Source organism: Macaca mulatta, chromosome 5 (assembly GCF_049350105.2).
Source record: "Macaca mulatta isolate MMU2019108-1 chromosome 5, T2T-MMU8v2.0, whole genome shotgun sequence".
Lineage (NCBI taxonomy): Eukaryota > Metazoa > Chordata > Mammalia > Primates > Cercopithecidae > Macaca > Macaca mulatta.
This window is the reverse complement of record NC_133410.1, coordinates 136,624,057-136,644,209: the sequence shown is the minus strand read 5'-3', so window position 1 is coordinate 136,644,209 and position 20,153 is coordinate 136,624,057. Positions and strand designations below refer to the sequence as shown.

At 36.9% G+C, this 20,153-nt stretch overlaps 1 protein-coding gene across 1 annotated transcript; it reads right to left on the bottom strand.

The window, feature by feature from the left end:
• Positions 1 to 524: 524 nt before the first annotated feature.
• PLK4 (polo like kinase 4) lies at positions 525 to 18,739 on the bottom strand. Its single transcript, XM_001105577.5, has 16 exons — positions 18,461 to 18,739; positions 17,697 to 17,792; positions 15,932 to 16,027; positions 15,736 to 15,850; positions 12,556 to 13,576; positions 11,783 to 11,883; positions 9,087 to 9,457; positions 8,126 to 8,230; positions 7,643 to 7,745; positions 6,812 to 6,961; positions 5,907 to 6,040; positions 5,721 to 5,812; positions 5,444 to 5,591; positions 4,527 to 4,667; positions 2,693 to 2,799; positions 525 to 1,175 (listed from the first exon to the last, which is right to left on the bottom strand). Exons 1-16 carry the CDS (start codon positions 18,488 to 18,490, stop codon positions 1,073 to 1,075), a joined length of 2,913 nt encoding a protein of 970 aa, XP_001105577.2. The 5' UTR covers positions 18,491 to 18,739; the 3' UTR covers positions 525 to 1,072.
• Positions 18,740 to 20,153: the final 1,414 nt, after the last annotated feature.

The following is a 20,153-nucleotide window of genomic DNA, read 5'->3' as shown; positions in this document are numbered from 1 at the left end:
GTAATCCCAGCTACTTGGGAGGCTGAGGCAGGAGAATCGCTTGAAGCCTGAGAGGCAGAGGTTGCAGTGAGATGAGATAGCGCTATTGCACTCCAGCCTGGGCAACAGAGTGAGACTCTGTCTCAAACAAAACAAAACAAAAAACAAAAACACATGGACCTAGGAAGGGGAACATCACACACCGGGGCCTGAGGGGGATGGGAGGCTAGGGGAGGGATAACATTAGAAGAAATACCCAATGTAGGTGACGGGTTGATGGGTGCAGCAAACTACCATGGTATATGTATACCTATGTAACAAAACTGCACGTTCTGCGCATGTAATCCAGAACTTAACGTATAACTAAAAAAAAATTCATTAAAATATACCAAGATTTTCAGATAATAGAGAAACAATGTATTTAACATTTGCAAAATTAATATTTAAAATTTAATTGACTCCTCAACAGGCAACAAAATTTAAAAAGTGAGTTTACTGGTAAGTTATTTTAAAATAAGTATTTAATTAAATGAATCAAAAGATAATGTAACTTATCACTATATTTATTATTTTTTTATAAAATGCATTTGCAAAAATGTTTCATGAGACACACTGGTGCTACAAAAATAAATATAAAACAAATATACATGTTTACATATGTTACTTATAACATAAATATACATTATTTACATGTTCAAAAATTCCAAAATTCCAGCAGGTTTTGTCCATGATTCTCAACATGTCTGAGACGCAGGGAAAACAATAAAAGCACAAATAAACCACATATCATTTACATTTTTGCTCTTAAAAGATTGTTCAATATATGAACAATAATGATATATGAACATAGTAAGTTTGGGAGTTAAGGTCTAAGAGCAAAGTCAGGTATTCTGTTTTATACCCACTATATTTAGTAAGTGATTCAAGTTTCATTCTGCTTTGTTCTCTCAGAATACATCCTTTACATTATAGGTTAAAATTCTTTCCTAGAAAGGCTTTCTGAAGACTTTATATTAGATTAAAAAAAATCACTTTACTTGAAAGCCAACAAAAAAGTTATTTATTAAACTTATATGTCTGAAAGGAGTTTTAATCAATGAAAATTAGAAGTCGGATTAGAAAACATCAAAAGGATGGAAGACAGACACTGTAATTTCTGTTTGATGTATTCTGGTAATTTTTCATTTTCTCCATACCTAAATGAAGCAAAAGAAAAAAAGACAAAATCATAACTGAATTACTTGGTCCTGAGAGTCCCAAAAAGCACATTATATTTTTCGGTAATTCTTCAATAACAAGAGGCACCATAGAAAAATTATAACAATTATTTATTAGATACCTAAATCAAGTGAAGCATACACAGTTTCTTTTCTTTTAAAACAGACCATTTTCTAAATATATTTAAATAACAGAAGGAAAATTAGACAAACTTTAACTGGCTTCATCATTTCAAAAGCAAGCCAAATATCTGGATTCCTCATTAAATTTAAAAGGCCCCAGACAGGCATGGTGGCTAACGTCTGTAATCCCAGCACTTTGGGAGGCCAAAGTGGGAGGATCACGAGGTCAGCAGTTTGAGACCAGCCTGGCCAAAATGTGGAGACCCTGTCTTCACTGAAAATACAAAATTAGCCGGGTGTGGTGGTGTATGCCTGTAATCTGAGCTACTTGGGAGGCTGAGGCAGGAGAATTGCTTGAACCCAGGAGGCGGAGGTTGCAGTGAGCCAAGTCACACCACTGACTCCAGCCTGGGCAACAGAGCGAGACTGTCTCCAAAAAAAAAAAAAAAAAAAAAGCCCTAATTATACAGAAAAATATCAAGCTAAACACATTATGAATATATTTCTATTTAAATGTTAGCAATTTCCAAATGACCATACCAAATAAAATGTCAACATGTATCCTGGGAACAAGGGTTTTACCCACTTTGCATCTGCATCCTTTCACTTTCTGGAGCACCTCAAAGAGCTTTTGAAAAAGCCTCTCACTTGAAACATAGTTATTTAAGTGATGGCACTGCATTATCTAAATTTAACACAAAAATGCAGTTGGCAGGTATCTACACACATTTGTCCCAAGTACTTCCATTACAATAAGCAGTTCTCATAAAAGAGCACATCTGCATTGGCATCGTCAGTACCCTATTTTTAGTAAGTTCTGATTTAAATGAGGAAAGCAAACAACTCCTTTTTTTTCGCATTGCCAGATTTCTTATTTTTGGCTTGGTGCCTGACACACATTTTCATATAGAATGAATATACACATTCAAAAAAGTCTTTCAAACATTAATCACTTTACATTAGATTGGGGATATAGCCTTTCATTTGGGAAAAATAAGCAGGTTATATCTTAAAATAAAGATTTCTTTTTTCTGTTCTTTTAAGTAAACAGGTGTGGTATATTATTTGAACCTAGAATTAGAAGTCCCTTACTTCTGAAAAGGGCCATCGAGTTACGCTATAACAGTGAGGCTACAAGGAACCCAGCCTCTTAGAGTGGATTACTCATACCAGTTGCCCTGCGTTTAATATAGATAATCATAAAATATGCATTAATGACTATATGAACTGCTAAGAATAATTAACAGTTTAAAGAATCACACGATCATTGTCAAAATGAAAGAAGTATCTTTATTAAATCATCTATTTCAACACATAGAGAAAGAGAAATTATAGCAAATGGCTGAATCTCAACCAGTATTTTAAGAACTTACCTAGTTGTTTGACCATTTGGTGAGGTATAACTGATAGAAGACACTCCTGCCTGCACGACCAACTGGGACCCATCATTAAACTGAACCCACACAGCTCCACTAGTTAACTAGAAAAATAGTAAGCATGGGTAAGAACAGGCATAGAAAAAAAAAAAAAAAAGCAGCAGTAGCAGCATACAAAATTACCATACAGGAGAGGGTTTGTGGTTCTGTATTAATATTTAACATATTTAACAGGTTTTCCACAGTTAAAAAAAAAAACAACTCTCTAAGTGACTACAAATTTGGGGCTATGATGGCAGTAGCACTGAGAATATTCATGTCTTTTTCAGGTTATTCCTTTAATAGCTAAGATATTATAATATTAAAATTATTATAAGTGAATCCCGTTTCCCATTAATTTCCACTAGGATTTCTTGGTTGTTGGTTTTTTTCCCCCACAAGAAATATTTAGTATTTAACAAGAAGAGATTTAGGAAATAAAAGCAACATTTTCTTTGTCCTTAAGCCATCAGAATTTCTTTCCTGGCCTGAGAATATTACATTTTAGCCTCTGAAACTTCTTCTTTAGTCATTAATAGTCACAATGTGTCACTCAAAATGGAGAAGTGCATAGTACATGGACGCCAAATCAAACCGACCTAGGCTTACATCTGGACTCTGCCAACTTAAGAGTATAGTACAGGATTGTGTAAGTTACTCTACCATTATGAAGCATAATTTTACTATCTATAAAAGGAGATACATCACCTTTACTAGGTTATTTTGGGGGATAAACTAGACAATGTATGTGAAAAACATGGTAGATACCACAAAGCAGGTGCCCAACAAATGTTACCTACCCCCATAAAGTACTAGGTTGCATTTTACTTCACTGTTAAGTAAAAGTACATGTGTCAGGCTCAGAAGTCTCCAAGTTTCAAGATTTTAGATAATATACACATATAGGTTCACAACTACATAAAATTCTATAAGTTTGAAACTCAATACTGACTTCACTTTTTAAAAGAGATGGGGTCTTGCTTTGTTGCCCAGGCTGGCCTCAAACTCCTGGACTCCAATGACCCTCCCACCTCAGATTCTTGAGTAATTGGGACTATAGGCACGTGACATCACACCTAGCTTTCACTTGACTTTTAATGGAAAAATCCTTTTCTTCTTTTGCCAAATGAAAGTTACTCTACTGGCTGGGTGCAGTGGCTCATGCCTGTAATCCCAGCACTTTGGGAGGCTGAGGCGGGCAGATCACAAGGTCAGGAGATTGAGACCATCCTGGCTAACATGGTGAAACTCCGTCTCTACTAAAAATACAAAAAATTAGCTGGGCATGGTGGTGGGCGCCTGTAGTCTCAACTACTCGGGAGGCTGAGGCAGGAGAATGGCGTGAACCCAGGAGGCGGAGCTTGCAGTGAGCTGAGATTGCGCCACTGCACTCCAGCCTGGGCGAGAGTGTGAGACTCCATCTCAAAAAAATAAAAAGTTACTCTACTAATATTGATTACAAATAATTTCCAAAACCTAAAACGTCACAGATATCACACTCTACTCTTCACAATTAGTCACTATCATGACCTCTAATTTAAAAACAAATGGCAAAAGTAGGTCACCCAAGCCCTAGCAGACAACCTGTTATCAGCAATGTCTGGAGTCTTCCAACTGAACACAAATTTAAGAAGTTAACATTTTTCATGATATAACTAATGTAAAAAGGTACAAAACTTCCTTGTAAAAATATAGCATTACAATGATTTGTATTTTTTGGTAATTGTCTTATCAGTGTGAAAATGAAAAGAAATTCATAACAAGAAAATGCACTGTACTAGAAACTTCTCACCTGTGTAGCCCAACCAACATTTTTCACAAAAACAGATTTCAAAAGTTGTGCTGATTTAGGAAGACAATCTTTTAGACTATTAGAAGAGATGTCTGTTCCAGAGGCTGTAGTTGTAAGACCAAGTCCTTCATTTGTAACCATCTACAAAGAATAAAAGACAGGAAGATATTATTCCTCAGCATTTTTATAAGCCAAATTCAGCGAAAGCAGACAATTATGGGATTTTTCATTAGCTTAATTTTTTAAAAACAAAAATGTTTTAATGAAAATATAACTACATTATTGGAAATTAGAAAAATACAGAAAAGAATCCCCCACCCCCCTGCAGAATTGCTGTTTTCATTTTGGTGGATTTCTTTCATCTTTTTATCCCATGGCATGTTCTTTTTGTGCATGTGTGTGAGTACACACAAACATACACACCTGTTTCTTTAATGTTGCATTTTTCTACACTGCTATATAATCTTCATCGCCATGTTCATTAAATATATAATAAATTTAACCATGAGTCTATCATGAGCATTTAGGCAATTAATGATATTTTACTAGTAAAAATAAAACAACTATATATGTATATGTTAATACATTTAGCTTTTCCGAGAGGGCTGAGATTAGGGCTCATTGAGGTAACACTTAAACAGAGACTTGAAAAATAAGACTTACGCATATAAAGTTAAGTGTTTGGGGAAAAGAGTTCCAGGTCAAGTGAACAGCATGTGAAAAGGCCCTTTGACTTGTTTAAAGAACTGAAAGAAGGCCTTTGAGGCTCAAACATAGATAGTATGGGATAAAGTGGCTCAGGATGAGGCTGGAAAAGTACGTAGATGATAGTAAAGTCACAATAAACTATTTTATATGAAGGGCATCAGGCAATCATTGAAAGGTTTAAAGTATAGAAGTGACATATATTTACTTACAGAGGGATTAACGATTGGTGCCTGTGATGGAGAAGCAGCACTATGCATGACCATTCTATTGAAAGATGCTCTATCTCTCGTTGGGTAATCTGAATCCACAGGAGGAGGAGGTGATAAGGCCTTAGGTGAACTAGTACTACCAGGTTTTCTGAAGGAGAAAAGTCCAAATATATTCCCTTGAAGCTTTCAATTTACAGAAAACTAAAGAATGTTTATAATATAAACACCAAACTTTTAAAACATTTTAGCCACATGTTTAAAATTTTCAGACATTTACCTTCCTATGATTATTGGGAAAAAGGGAGCACTCCTAGTTTTCCTTTCCTCTTCTGAAATTATGGATTCCAGTGCTAAACAAATACGATGACCCTATTTCAAAAGAAGAGTGCTTCCGTCATTGTTTCACCTATGTCATTTGTAATCGTTATTAATAGGTATGAAAAACCTATAATTAGGTATGTACCTCATTAGCATGGTCCATATACATTTTCATCTCCTCTTTCAAGCTATTAACTTCACTTTCACTTTTTAAAGTGTAAGACTTCCCTGTCTTTTCAATCACCTGAATGAAATCTTCTGTTTTGTGTATTTTTACCCCTAAAAAAAAAAAAAAAAATCAGGAAACTGTTTTCTTATCCTTTTTTAAAATATTCCTAGATTTATATTTATTATCATACCAATATATAATGGCACCTAGATCAAGGTATCGTTTTTATTCATTTATTGACTATTAATAAAATGAGACTATCAAAGTATTCAATAAATATAGGTCATCCATATTTTTCCCAACATATATCTGGTTTAAGCTGGATACTTCTATATTTTAAAAAATCACTATATTCATACAAAAACATAATTGAAGGATAGCTATAATTATATGTATACTGTGTGATATGAATGCTTTGTGTCCCTTAAAGGAGCTTTATAGATTAAAAAATAGTTCATTTTTATAGAATAGATTTAGAAAATAAGAACATTCATCTTTACAGAATAGATTTAGACTCAACCCTATCCTTTTTGCTACATTTATAATTCTGATAATTTGGTATATGTCCATTTAAGAGTTCTAATAATAAATAGGACATCGCTCATTTCATGTGATTTTTATACCATCAGCCTAGATGTAAACCGGAGCTAAGTAGGAAAAGAGGACCAATATACATATTATAGGATAAATTGTTTAAAGGAAGGCTCGATAAATTTTGGTTAATATGATCTGACATGTATACTCTGATGTGCAATTTATATGTATAGTTACACACATACACATCTTTAAAACTGGCTGTGTTGAATTTTAAAAACCCACATATACATAACTACTAAATTACAAACTAAAGGAACAAATTACCATTTCCAAATGGTACTTACCATCATAAAACCAAACCTCAAAATCAGCACCAGGAGAATTCTCCATCAAAATGCATTTAGCGTATCTTGTAAAATAAGTGATTTTGGGAGACTTAGATCTTACAAGCTGTACAAACCTGGAAGCGTATTGATATTTTCGCCAGTATTTTTCTAAGGAAAAAAAAAAACAAAACTTAACATTAGGAAAGAAAGTGTTGACCTGACATATAGTTTTATCTATTTATTGTGATTTCTAATAGGGTTACATTAGACAGATTTTCTTATTCTTTTCTAAGAGTAACCTCAATGAAGTCTTACTATTCAGTACTTATGTCCCCAGTCCATAATATTCAGAAACCAAACTGGGAGTCAAATTTGGTTAACTATAATTATAAATAATCACTTATGTAGCAGCAGTGATTTCAAAGGTGAAAAGCCACATACATGGTGAATTATTCTTTAAATACAGAAGGCTTCATAAATTTGTGAGTCACGGGGGCCATGTTCTCTGTAACATTCCAACTTTAGTATATGTGCTCTGAAGCAAGCACAATGTTGAAATTTTTTTAACACAACTATAGCCACATTCTAAACAAGTATACAAATTACATTTGTGAGACATATGACTAATGTTCTAGCGTTAGTTTTTACTTACAGTACCATTATAACACAGAATATTAACAATAAACATTGCATTAAAGGCATGCAACTCTCACCAGAAACAAAGTACAAGAATATATGACCTTAAGTTTGACTGAAGCTATTTATAATTTATTATATCTATATATGGAGTTTATACATATATACATATAAATCTACTATCAAAATTTACTCCCTAGTAAATTCACATACCTGGTAAATTGTCAAAGCTGTACCTACTGATGTTGTCAGTAGGTGAGGGTGGTCTATCAGCAAGAGGAAAACCTCTTCCATCATTTGGATAATAAATAGTGATCTGCCAAAATATTTTTTAAAAATTCTAATTACATGACATTAAGTTCCAGTACTATATTTTGCTAAAACATATAAAAAGTGTTTAAATGTAACATTAAATATTATTTTATAGAAAAATGTTACATATTATGTAAAAGTAATTTTTTTGTTTTTTAACTTAAACCAAAAGTTTAGATTTTCTTACCAGATATAATTATTTTTAACACTGCACCAATTTATTTAAATATATTTAATATGCTATTTCAATTTTTGAATTCCAGAGACACTATCATACCAGGAAACTGACTAAAAAAACCCTTATCATTATAAAATGAATTAGAATGCTAAATGTGCTTAAACGATAATTTGAAGTTGCAAGGTAATAAAGTAACTACATATTACCATATTTCCATCACTAGATATCTGAAGAACTTCTTTCACACATTCTTGAGAAGCATACTCCTTTAGAAGCTCCACACACACCTCCTCTGAATCAAGTATGCTCACCTAAAAAAAAAAACCCAAAAAATCAGTAATAATTATTTTGTTTACTAGAACAGCTCTGACATACATAATACTTAGGAGTACTTAACCATGGCAGAAACAAATATTGAAGTCAAAATCAAATAGCTGCTTCACTATAACAGTCCAGATCAGAGGTATATTTGAGCACAACTGTGAACCATATGGTGCAAAGGTAAGAATGTATAATGAAGTGTCAAATGATAATCAATGAGCAGAAACCAAACAGAAGGTAGGGTGGAGAATAAGGACTTTGAAAAGATAATAGCAAGCCAAACAAAGGCAAGGATGAAATGGGAAGTAAAATGCGAACAAAGAACAGGATAAAGATAGAATTAAAAAAACACACAGCATTCTCAGTTCACATACAATAATTTTTAAACTCTAAACTTAAATGTGCATATGCCTTTTCTTTAGTTCCAGATGCTAAAAAAATAAAAGTTATATTTTCTAGTTTTTTAAAAATTGAGATGGGATTAAATTTAGAAACAATAAAAATAGAAGCAAAAGGATAATATTAGCTCACTGACTGGAACTGTGAACAAAATAATCTTTAACCCAGCATAGAGCCAGTATTATTTTAAAATGTTTTTCATTCAAATCTACTTTAAATTAATAATTTAAAATTCAAAACGTATCAGTATCAATTCACTATTCTTAAGAAGACAGGGAAACAAGAGCTGTTTTTCCATAAACACCCAGTCTCTTTTCTCTTTAATAAAGTTGATCATGTATACACCCCAAAGTACAAGGATATTATAGAGGACTAAAAAATATGTTTTCAAGAATTGTATTCTCAAGTAAAATGTTATGTAGTAACTTAGGAAAATAACAGACATACCACAGCCTTTTTTGTTTTCTGTCTGATTGGTTTTAACCTGTGAGCAACCAACGGAGATGTAATGCTTCTTAATGTACGATTCTGATAACCCAATGGTGGCTCCATACCCCTAGTTTTGCTCTGTTCAGAAAGAGGATCTGAGCCAAAAACACATTCTTGTTGGATTATCTCAGGTTTACTGTGAAGTGCAGTCATATATTTCACGGTATTTGGCTGTTTTACAGAATGTGCATTATCAGAAGCATCAGAGTTCTTTTTGACTTTTGTATCAGTCCAGGCATTTTTTGATGTGTCCTTCTGCAAATCTGGATGGCCCTGGAAATCCCGGTTTGGGCTGATGCTGTCATATCCAGTAGTTTTTCTTAAATGAGCTGTAATATACATAGAATGAAGCAATTTAGTAAATAACTAAAAACTCAAGTTGACCCAAAACAATGTCACTCTGATTATAATAGCATTTTTTAAACAAAAGAAATCTAGTAAAAAAAACAAAATAAGAGCTCATAATTTTCTAACAAATAAGCAGTTTAAGACATGACTTTGAAAGAACATTTTAAACCAGATTGTGAAGAAATATCTTTAGTATTCCTAAGACTAAGACACAAAAGATATTAACATAAAATTAATTTTTCAATTAAGGCAAAAACCAGTCACTATATGGTCACCTATTAATCCTAAAGCATGCAATCGCCAATGCTGCAACAAAAGCAGATTTGAGTTCCCAAGTAATCATTCTACATGAGAAAAATACATAAATTTACTCTCTTTAAGCTAAGAACTGTCTAGCCCATCTTTACTTAGAAATACTTGTAATTAATGAAAATATGCAACTAAAAGCAAAAACACTATATGAACAGCTTTAACAGTAATATTTAACATTACAAATGTACTTGCACACACATTTTTTAAAAGTCATTAATTTTACCAATTTTTATTTTGTATGGTTTTAAAGTTCACATATAGAACAGCATCTTTTAAAGGCTTCAAATGATTAGATTATATAAAACTTGGTAAGGCAATTTTTCAATGCTACACTCTAAAAATTTGAATTACAGTTTTTTTCTTAAATGACTTTTTACTGCTTTCCCCCCACTCTCATTATGACAGAAAGTATTTTGTATCAAATAATATACTGAAAAATTGCAGGAGCACTACTGGATTATTATAAACAAGGTTATTTCTCCATCTCAGACAAGTCTGTGTTACTAAATATAAGTATCTGTAAACACAACAGATGTGAAAAACTAAGTATGTGGCAGTTTTATAGTTTAAAAAACAAACCTGAATTATCTCCAATTAGTACAAAAGATTAATTTCCTTTTGGGCTTCTGAGAATAATATACATTAAAAAAAAAAGAAAAGAAGAATGGACTCAAGATAACATACAACTCTCTGCTTAAATTACAGCTGTGTTATTTGCTTTTTGTCTATGAGGCAATACGATACTTGGTAAAAAATCATCTCCTCCCCTCCATATGTCTTTTTTATTCTTTTTTCCATCATTATTTCCCAGTTCACCTTCTGTGAATCTGTCATGTTCATTATTTAACCTTCAAACTCTGTATTATAAACAACATAATGACTTGGATGACAGCTGTTTAAAAATGTTTAGGTTTTAGTAGCTCTGTACTTTAGTGTGAGGTCCCACTGGTACCCTATAATGTCCTTATCAGCTTCCACTTAAAAATAAGGTCAATCATCTTTTGATTATTTTATGGGCACTGATAGAAGGTGCTGATTATAGAGTGGCTGCAAGAGCAGGGGTTAAGAATAAAGTCTCTGAGCCAGACTACTTATGTTCGAACCCTGGCTCCTCTACTGAATGGTCACATAGCTTGGGCAAATTGAGACGTGTACCCAGTTTCCTCATCTGTAAGGAGATAATAACAGTATCTTCCTCATGTTTGTGAGAACTTAATATATGTTAAACATTAAGGACAGTGGCTGACTTATAGCAAATATTCAAACACTGTAAGACAGCTTTATTGAGACATACTGAAAGTGCTTTTTTTTTCTTCTGAGACAGAGTCTCACTCTATCACCCAGGCTGGAGTGCAGTGGCATGATCTCAGCTCACTGCAACCTCTGTCTCCCGGGTTCAAGTGATTCTTGTGCCTCAGCCATCCAAGTAGGTGGGATTACAGGTGTGTGCCACCACGTCCAGCTAATTTTTGTATTTTTAGTAGATATGGGGTTTCACCATGTTGGCCAGGCTGGTCTTGAACGCCTGACCTCAAGTGATCTGCCTGGCTTGGCCTCCCAAAGTGCTAGGATTACAGGCATGAGCCACCACACCTGGCCAATGCTTTTTTTTTTTTGAGACAGGGTCTCTGTCTCTTGTCACACAGGCTGGAGTGCAGTGTGATCATAGCTCACTGCAGCCTTGAAATCCTGGGCTCAGGCAATCCTCCCGGCTTAGTTTCTCAAGTAGCTGGCACTACAGGTACATGCCACTACACTCAACTGATTTTTTATTTTTTGTAGATACAGGGTCTTGTTATGTGCCCAAACTGGTCTTGAACTCCTGGCCTCAAGCAATCCACCTGCCTTGGCCTCACAAGTGTTGGGATTACAGACATGAACTACTGCACCAAGCAAGAAAATGATTTTCTTTAAAAATCTCATATACAACACTGCAATGCTTGGTAAGTGTCCAAGTAATTAATTCTTGATTAAATACTCCATTAAAAACTCACCATTTATTTGCAGATTCCCAAACCACTGTTGTACCGTTTCAGTCTGAGGTGTCGGGTCTGCAAATGGAAAAGGAGTTTTTCCTGGACAAAGATGACTGGAGCTATATAAACAAACAAAAAAATCTCATAAGCTAATAAAAAATTATCAGGTAACTTTTTAAGGTAAAAATATTAGAAAAGGATTTCTTCTGATTTGAATACCTGAACATTTTAGAATAACTATAGAAAACAATATTGGCATAACTATGCTATCTCTAAAAAGCTAAACTCCCATGCCAAAATGCCCAGGGTACTTTGACAGCATTTCTATGTGGCTACTGCCCTCTTATAATTTAAGCATAAAAATCATAAAATGAACAGAAAAAGAAAAAATCACACACTACAGTCACTAAAAATTAGTTTTCATGTTGGAAGCAGTCAGTGTTATGAACACTCAGGCTCAGCTTTTCTATCTATGTATACAGTTATTATTAAAGTACTTTGGGGGTAAGGCATGACTAATATATATGATACTTTGCACTGGAGACTCACTCCATATAAAATTAAAAAATAAGACTAAGAATTTCCAAATATTAAACAATTTTATAAACACATTCATGAACACACACACTCCTTTTAAGACTGTTAACCATAGGTCAAAATCCATATGAGTGTTTTTGTTTTTTTTTTTTAGACATTCATTTCCCTGGTAACCCCCCGCTTAGATGCAGCTTCATATTTATACTAGTATAACGTTACAAAAACCAAAATGTCTTTGATAGAGTTATTCTTACAGTGCTTGATTGTTATCAGGTCTTTCAAAAGATCCACAACTACTGGATGTCTTTTCTTTAAAGAAGTTAAAAATGTTGGCATTGTTGTTTGTGGGTGAGTATCTCTCTTCATTTTCACCTCCTCCTAATCTTTTGGACATTGAAAGCATTTCTGCTGAGTGACATCGTTCCATTGTATATGTTTTTGCTCGAGATTGACTATTAGAAGTGCCAGATCTATCAGAGGAATAAGCTCTACGAAGGTATCGAGAATGTGGCCTTTCTTCTGCATCTTGAATTACTCTTCCCCTTCCACTATTACTGGTTTCTTGATTTCCCCACTGAGTATAAAAACTGCTTCCATCTCCTGAAGAAGAAAAATCATTTGAACTTTTATTCTTTGGAAATACAGTCATTTTATTTGGGAGTGGCTGACCAATCAAAAGTCTTCTTTTGTCAAATAAACTACCACTTATACTGGTACTGGAAGAAGCTGTAATTGCAGTAGAAATTGTGGCATGCCCACTATCAATTGAGTCTTCCACAGTTCCTAAATCTTTACTTTTCGTTGAAGAATTTTGGGACATAAAAGGATGGTCCAATACTGAAGACAGACTTAAACGATCTGCTGGATTTCTACGGAGTAACTGGTGAATAAGGTCCTTGGCCTCTATTGACAAAAAAGTTGGCATTTCATAATCTGCCAATACTACTTTATTTAATGTGTTCTTGACTGTGTCAGTGTCAAAGGGTGGTCTCCCGATAAGTAATGTATAAAACATACAGCCCAGGGACCAAACATCAGATTCAAGGCCATGTGCACTTCGAGTGGCAATTTCTGGTGAAATGTAGTTAGGAGTTCCACATAATGTATAGTGCTTTTCATGTGGCATTTTCAACTGAGTTGCCAGCCCAAAATCAGCAATCTTGATGTTCATATTACGAGTAAGTAAGAGGTTAGAAAGTGTGAGGTCCCGGTGTAGTATACCATGAGAATGAAGATACAACATCCCTGTAATGATCTGGTGCATGAAGTGTCGAGCTGTTAGGATTTAAAAAAAGATAATTTACAATTTGGAAACTCTGGAAGATTCAGCATCTAGTATTTAGTATATATTATGAAACCCAGGTAAATGTTCTACTACAATATTCCAGCATTGTAGTAGAACACTGGCTTGGAGCTTAGATTTACCAGTCACTTTAATTACCAGCAATTACCAGAGTGGTACCATCACACCACTCTAAAGATATCATATCAACCTTTAAGAAAACTAGGCATTCCTTTTAATCTTTGTTCTTTCCAACTGATGAGTGTTTTACATGCAGTTAAGAGAAGCTTAATTTTTTTTAGCAATTAAGAGTCATTAGGGTAACCATGGCAATTAAGAAAAACAGTTGCACACTGGGCCAGGCACAGTGGCTCACGCCTGTAATCCCAGCACTTTGGGAGGCCGAGATGGGCAGATCACGAGGTCAGGAGATCGAGACCATTCTGGCTAACACAGTGAAACCCCATCTCTACAAAAAATACAGAAAAATTAGCTGGGCGCTGTGGTAGGTGCCTGCAGTCCCAGCTACTCAGGAGGCTGAGGCAGAAGAATGGCATGAACACGGGAGGAGGAACTTGCAGTGAGCCAAGATAGCGCTACTGCACTCCAGCCTGGGCGACAGAGCAGGACTCTGTCTCAAATAAAAAAAAAAAAAAAGAAAAACAATTGCACAAACATTTCATACATATATTCTAATTGTTAAAAAAAAGAAAAAGCTAAAGTTCCATCGATGTCCCCCAAACTCTCCCAAGTACTCAGTTTGTAAGTTTTTTTTTTTTTTTTTAGGATGGAGTCTTGCTGTCACCAGGCTGGAGTGCAGTGGCACAATCTCAGCTCACTGCAATCTCTGCCTCCAGGGTTCAAGCAATTCTCCTGCCTCAGCTTCCCGAGTAGCAGGGATTACAGGAGAGTACCACCACACCCAGCTAATTTTTTTGTATTTTCAGTAGAGACGGGGTTTCACCATGTCGGCTAGGATGGTCTTGATCTCCGGACCTTGTGATCCAACCACCTCAGCCTCCCAAGTAGCTGGGATTACAGGCATGAGCCACCATGCTCGGCTAATTTTTGCATTTTTATTAGAGACAGGGCTTCACCATGTTGGCCAGGCTGGTCTCGAACTCCTGACCTCAGGTGATCTACCTGCCTCAGCCTCCCAAAGTGCTGGGATTACAGGCGTGAGCCACTGCGCCCGGCCTAATAAGGCCTTTTTTATGAAGTATTATAAAAAAATGCAGTAGTCATTATCAATATGAGTATCATTTTTTTTCAATTTGCATTATTTCTTTGCAATAAACGTCTAACAATGGAACCTGAGTCAAAGAATATAAATATTCCCGTAACTCTAATGTTATGCCCACATTGTTTTCCAAATGGCTTATATAGATTCAGATGTACAAGAAGCCTATCAGCAACTACTTCTGTTAGCCTGTCTGTAATCTCAGTTAGCAGAGCAAGATAACTTGAAAACAATAATTTGTGTTAATGTATAGACCTTATTTGGTTCTGCTTTGAACTGCAAAAAATCATGAGAAATTGAGGAAATCTGAAGCTATATATTTGATAGTAAAGAATTATTAGGTGTGATAATGACTTTGTGGCTATGTTTTTAAAGAAATCTATATTTTGAAATATTTATAGTTAAAAATATGTCTATAATTTGCGTCAAAATACTTTGGAAAATCAGGGTAGTAAAAACGGTAAAGATGAAATAATATGACCATGAGTCACTAGTTTGGGAAGCTGAGTGTTAAGTTCAGGGGACTCATTATAGAACACTACTTGCATGTTTCATGTTTTCTATAATAAACAGTTTCAATGGCTATTTGTGCTTGATTTAGAACTACTTTATAGTCACCAATGGCATCCTAAAAAGCTTACTACATTTGAAAAAATACACAGTAAACTGCTGCCAATAATTTAATTTAAAATGTTTTAAGGACAGAAGGGTAACAAATTTCTTACTTTGCTACTGTAATAATTGAATTGTTTTAAGAATTAGCAGCTTGGGACGGAGGAAATCTTTTCTAGCTGAAAGTAACAATTCAAACAGTTTTACTATATATTACAAAATAGCATATTCCTCAAAACTACACTTTAAAATGCAAAACTTTTATCCACCCAAACAAAACAAACAAAAACAGACGCCTACCTTCATTTTCTGAGAAGGGTTTCACTCTATTCTTTAGATACCTGTTCATTTCTCCATTATGGCACATTTCTAATACCAGATATACATAATTGCTATCTTCAAAATAGTTATAAAGCTGAAATGTGAAAGGGCATAATAAATTAAAATATTCAAAAATTCACTGTCCTTGGTCACTTCTACAAAATTTGTATCTTACCTCCAAGATAGAAGGATGCTTCAATTGGCAATGTATTTTCACCTCATTTTGGACTCTCTGTACCATTCCTGCTTTGTACATGGCTTTCTTATCTATCTAAAAATAACAGGTTTAAATGTTGACAGACTTTCAAATGTAAACTGGTTAAAAGTGAACTTTGAAAATAAAGTATACTTTAATTTAAAATAGACTGAAGTCCTTTTATATGTCTTTGCGGTCAACCTACTGTTATCTGTTTTCCTCATGCACCTAGCAGAGTGCTTGGCAGAGAGGATGCTTGGTAAAAGTTTGCCCAATTAATTCTAATATCCTATCTCAATTTAAATAATCTAATAGCACAATCAGCCTAACTGTAAGAAAAAAAAAATCCCAATTCAGGCAAATTTTAAAGCAAAACCTCCATTTCTTTTTCTTTTTTTTTTTTTTTTTTTTGAGACGGAGTCTCGCTCTGTCACCCAGGCTGGAGTGCAGTGGCCGGATCTCAGCTCACTGCAAGCTCCGCCTCCCGGGTTTACACCATTCTCCGGCCTCAGCCTCCCGAGTAGCTGGGACTACAGGCGCCCGCCACCTCGCCCGGCTAGTTTTTTGTATTTCTTAATAGAGACGGGGTTTCACCGTGTTAGCCAGGATGGTCTCGATCTCCTGACCTCGTGATCCGCCCGTCTCGGCCTCCCAAAGTGCTGGGATTACAGGCTTGAGCCACCGCGCCCGGCCTCCATTTCTTTTTCTAAGTGGTTTAGATAAATGATTTTTTTTTTTTTAAAGACAGGGTCTCACTCTGTCACCTAGGCTGGAGTGCAGCGACATGATCACAGTTCACTGCAGCCTCAACCTCCCAGGCGGAAGCAATCCTCCCACCTCAGCCTCCTGAGTAGCTGGGGCCACAGGCACCTGCCGCCACACCCGGCTAATTTTTTTTTTTTTTTTTTTGAGATGGAGTTTTGCTCTTGTTGTCTGGGCTGGAGTGCAATGGTGCGATCTCGGCTCACCACAACCTCTGCCTCCCGGATTCAAGCGATTCTCCTGCTCAGCCTCCAGAGTAGCTGGGATTACAGGTATGTGCCACCACACTCGGCTAATTTGGTATTTTTAGTAGAGATGGGGTTTCTCCATGTTAGTCAGGCTGGTCTTGAACTACCGACCTCAGGGGATCCACCCGCCTCGGCCTCCCAAAGTACTGGGATTACAGGCATGTGCCACCGTGCCCGCACCGGCTAATTTTTGTATTTTTGGTAGAGAGGAGGTTTCACCATGTTGCACAGTTGTTTTCAAACTCCTGAGCTCAGGTGATCCACCTGCCTCAGCCTCCCAAAGTGTTAAGGTTACAGGCGTGAGCCACCCACCCGGCTGACAAATGATTCTTAATTTGCTTATGTTTATGTTACTCCTATTAGACTGACTTCTAACAATCAAGAATAATATTTTTTATTGTTACAGGAAAATACAGAATTATACACAATGAACTCTTACAAACAAATTATTTGTTAGTTGATTTCTACTAATTACTCCAAGTATGGATAATTACACCATAAACGAGGTCTACTGAACATTAATGAAGATAAAACTTATTTAAGCAAGGTCAAGGCTTTCCTAAAATAGTCTTAAGTTCAACGGCTGGACTTGGCACTATTGTCTTCTGCCTATGCAAAGTGTTCCTTACACCATAATCAAAGGAAAGGCTGGTGGGTAAGGAGTTTCTTACATCTCTGATACCTCTCTAGTTACTTGCAAAGTACAGGAGAGAAGTTGATTAGTTTATTCTTACCATTTTGATTGCAACTTCCAAACCAGTGTGAATGGACTCAGCTCTGTAGACACCAGCAAATGATCCTTTACCAAGCAGATTTCCAACTTTAAAATCCTTAAAAGTTAAAATTAAAGATTATGTGTGATGACTCACAGTAGAAAGGAAGATGGGAAGGGGATGGAAAAAGAAGATAAAATGGATCGAGTGGGGAATTTGACAAAATTCAGGCAGGTATTACACCTCGATGCAGCAGGTGTCTAGGGTGGAAGGCATGTTGACTCCGTGCGGGGATCCCTGAGCTTCCAGGCTGGACTGGAAGCTCAGGGTGATGGTGCACCCTAGTGATCTGGTTCCTCAACCTCAGTGCAGCCTAAGCGCCCTCCTCCCATCTCCAGCCAACCCCTGGGAGCCGAGGGCCTGGTCAGAATCCCGCCGCAGCTCCCGCCGGAGATAACCGCCATCCCCTTGGAGAAGTGTGAGGTAGCCCTGCCCTGCTCTAGCGCGGCAGCTCGGGCGGGATTGCTGACAGAAAGCCGCAGTGCCTGGGGACACTGCCAGGCGGCGAGGGACTCACCTGTCCCGCCTCCCCTACTCTTACTGTCTCCGCGGGGCGGGCCGCTCCGCCCCTAAACAGCTGAGGCCTGGGCGGTTGGGACCCTCCCTAAGCACCTCGGTGCCCGCCCCGCAGCCGTTAGCTTCGTTCGCTCCCCTTCCCACAGCGGTCTCGTGTCATCCCACAACTACTCCCACCCGCCCCGCTGCAGACTGCCTAGTCTTTTCACCTCGATCTTCTCCCCGATGCAGGTCGCCATATTTCCAGACCCTGGCCTGGGTTCTCCGGATTAGTTTCCTTCACGCAGTCCCTTCGAGGCAGCGCTCCAAGCAGCCAGCCGGTCTTGGCGCCCATCAGGCTCGGCTCTCTAGACCGCCGCTCCAGGCGACGACGCTAAAACCACGGAAAGTTCTCCCTGACACCTTCCGAGGCCTGGGCGGTGCCTATGCACTCCCATTTTGAAAAACTCCCGCCGGTTGCCGTCCGAGCGAGGCCGGTGGTGACGTAACGAGAAGGATCACTCCGGAAAGGCTGAGTCGGGGCGCGCATGCGCGGCAGACACTCTTTTGCAGCCGGCCGGGGGTTCCAGACTTCTGGGCCAAGGGCCGGAAGCGCTGCGGAGATTTCGGGCTTGGGCTGGAGTATGCCGCGGGCCCTCTCTCGGAAGACCTCCTGAAGACGGGTAAAAGAGCAGGCCTTAAAGATGGAACACTTATAGCTGATCGGTTACTTCACGGTCCGAAATACCACTTCTAATTCCGGAAAGGGTTTAAAACTATTTTAAAATGTCAAGCGTTTAAGACTTGACGGAACAGGGAAAAAAACATTACCCTCCTTTAAGGAACACCGTTTACACCACTACCGCTTATTCCATAGTTTGTTATAACTGTAATAAGTGTGTACGGTACCTGAAGAACTCCATTCTTTATTTTGGTAAACTCCTAAGTATTTAACATTATAATGTCATTTGTATAACTTACAGTTAGGAGATCTCTCATACACATAATTTGTATGGACCAAAAGAGACTTCTGTAAGTTTGGGATGGTGTTTTGCAGGTGAGAAAAGTGTGACGCTTAAGGAAGGATATATAACAAACAGAAGTAGCGCACAAACTTAGATCTCTGTTATTAAATGAAAGCTCTTTTCCTCGATGTTAGTGTATATTTCTTTTTCTTTTTTTTTGAGACAGAGTCTCTCACTGTCGTCCAGGCTGGAGTGCAGTGACTCGATCTCGGCTCACTGCAGCCTCCATCTCCTGGGTTCCAGCGATTCTCCTTCCTCAGCCTCCCGGGTAGCTGGGATTTACAGGTACACGCCACCACGCCTGGCTGATTTTTGTATTTTTGGTAGAGACGGGGTTTCACCATGTTGGCCAGGCTGGTCTCGAACTCCTGATGTCAGGTGATCTGCCCGCGTCGGCTTCCCAAAGTGCTAGGAGTACAGGCGTGAGCCTACAAGCCCTGCCCTTTTTTTTTTTTTTTAAACTTTGTATTTTGAAATAATTTTAAGCTTACAGAAAAGTTATAAGAATAATAGAGAACTCCTATTGTCCTTTACTGAGATCCACCACTTCTTAACATTTTGCCACACTTGTTTTACTATTCTTCATGTATAATATATATGTATAAATATATAAATAATGAGCCTATTATTTGTATTTTATGAATCATTCTAAAATAGGTTACATACACTATGCTCTTTTACCCCTTATTTCTAAAGTGTGAATTTCTTAAGAACCAGGGTATCCTCTTGAATGTTTATTAAATTAAGGATATTTAACATTGATACAATATTTATATGAAATCTAATCTACAGCCAATATTCAGATTTGTCAATTTTTCCAGTAATGTCTTAATTTAACATTTTTTTCCCTCCAATATAGATCTAGTACAGGATCACATACTATATTTAGTTACCATAT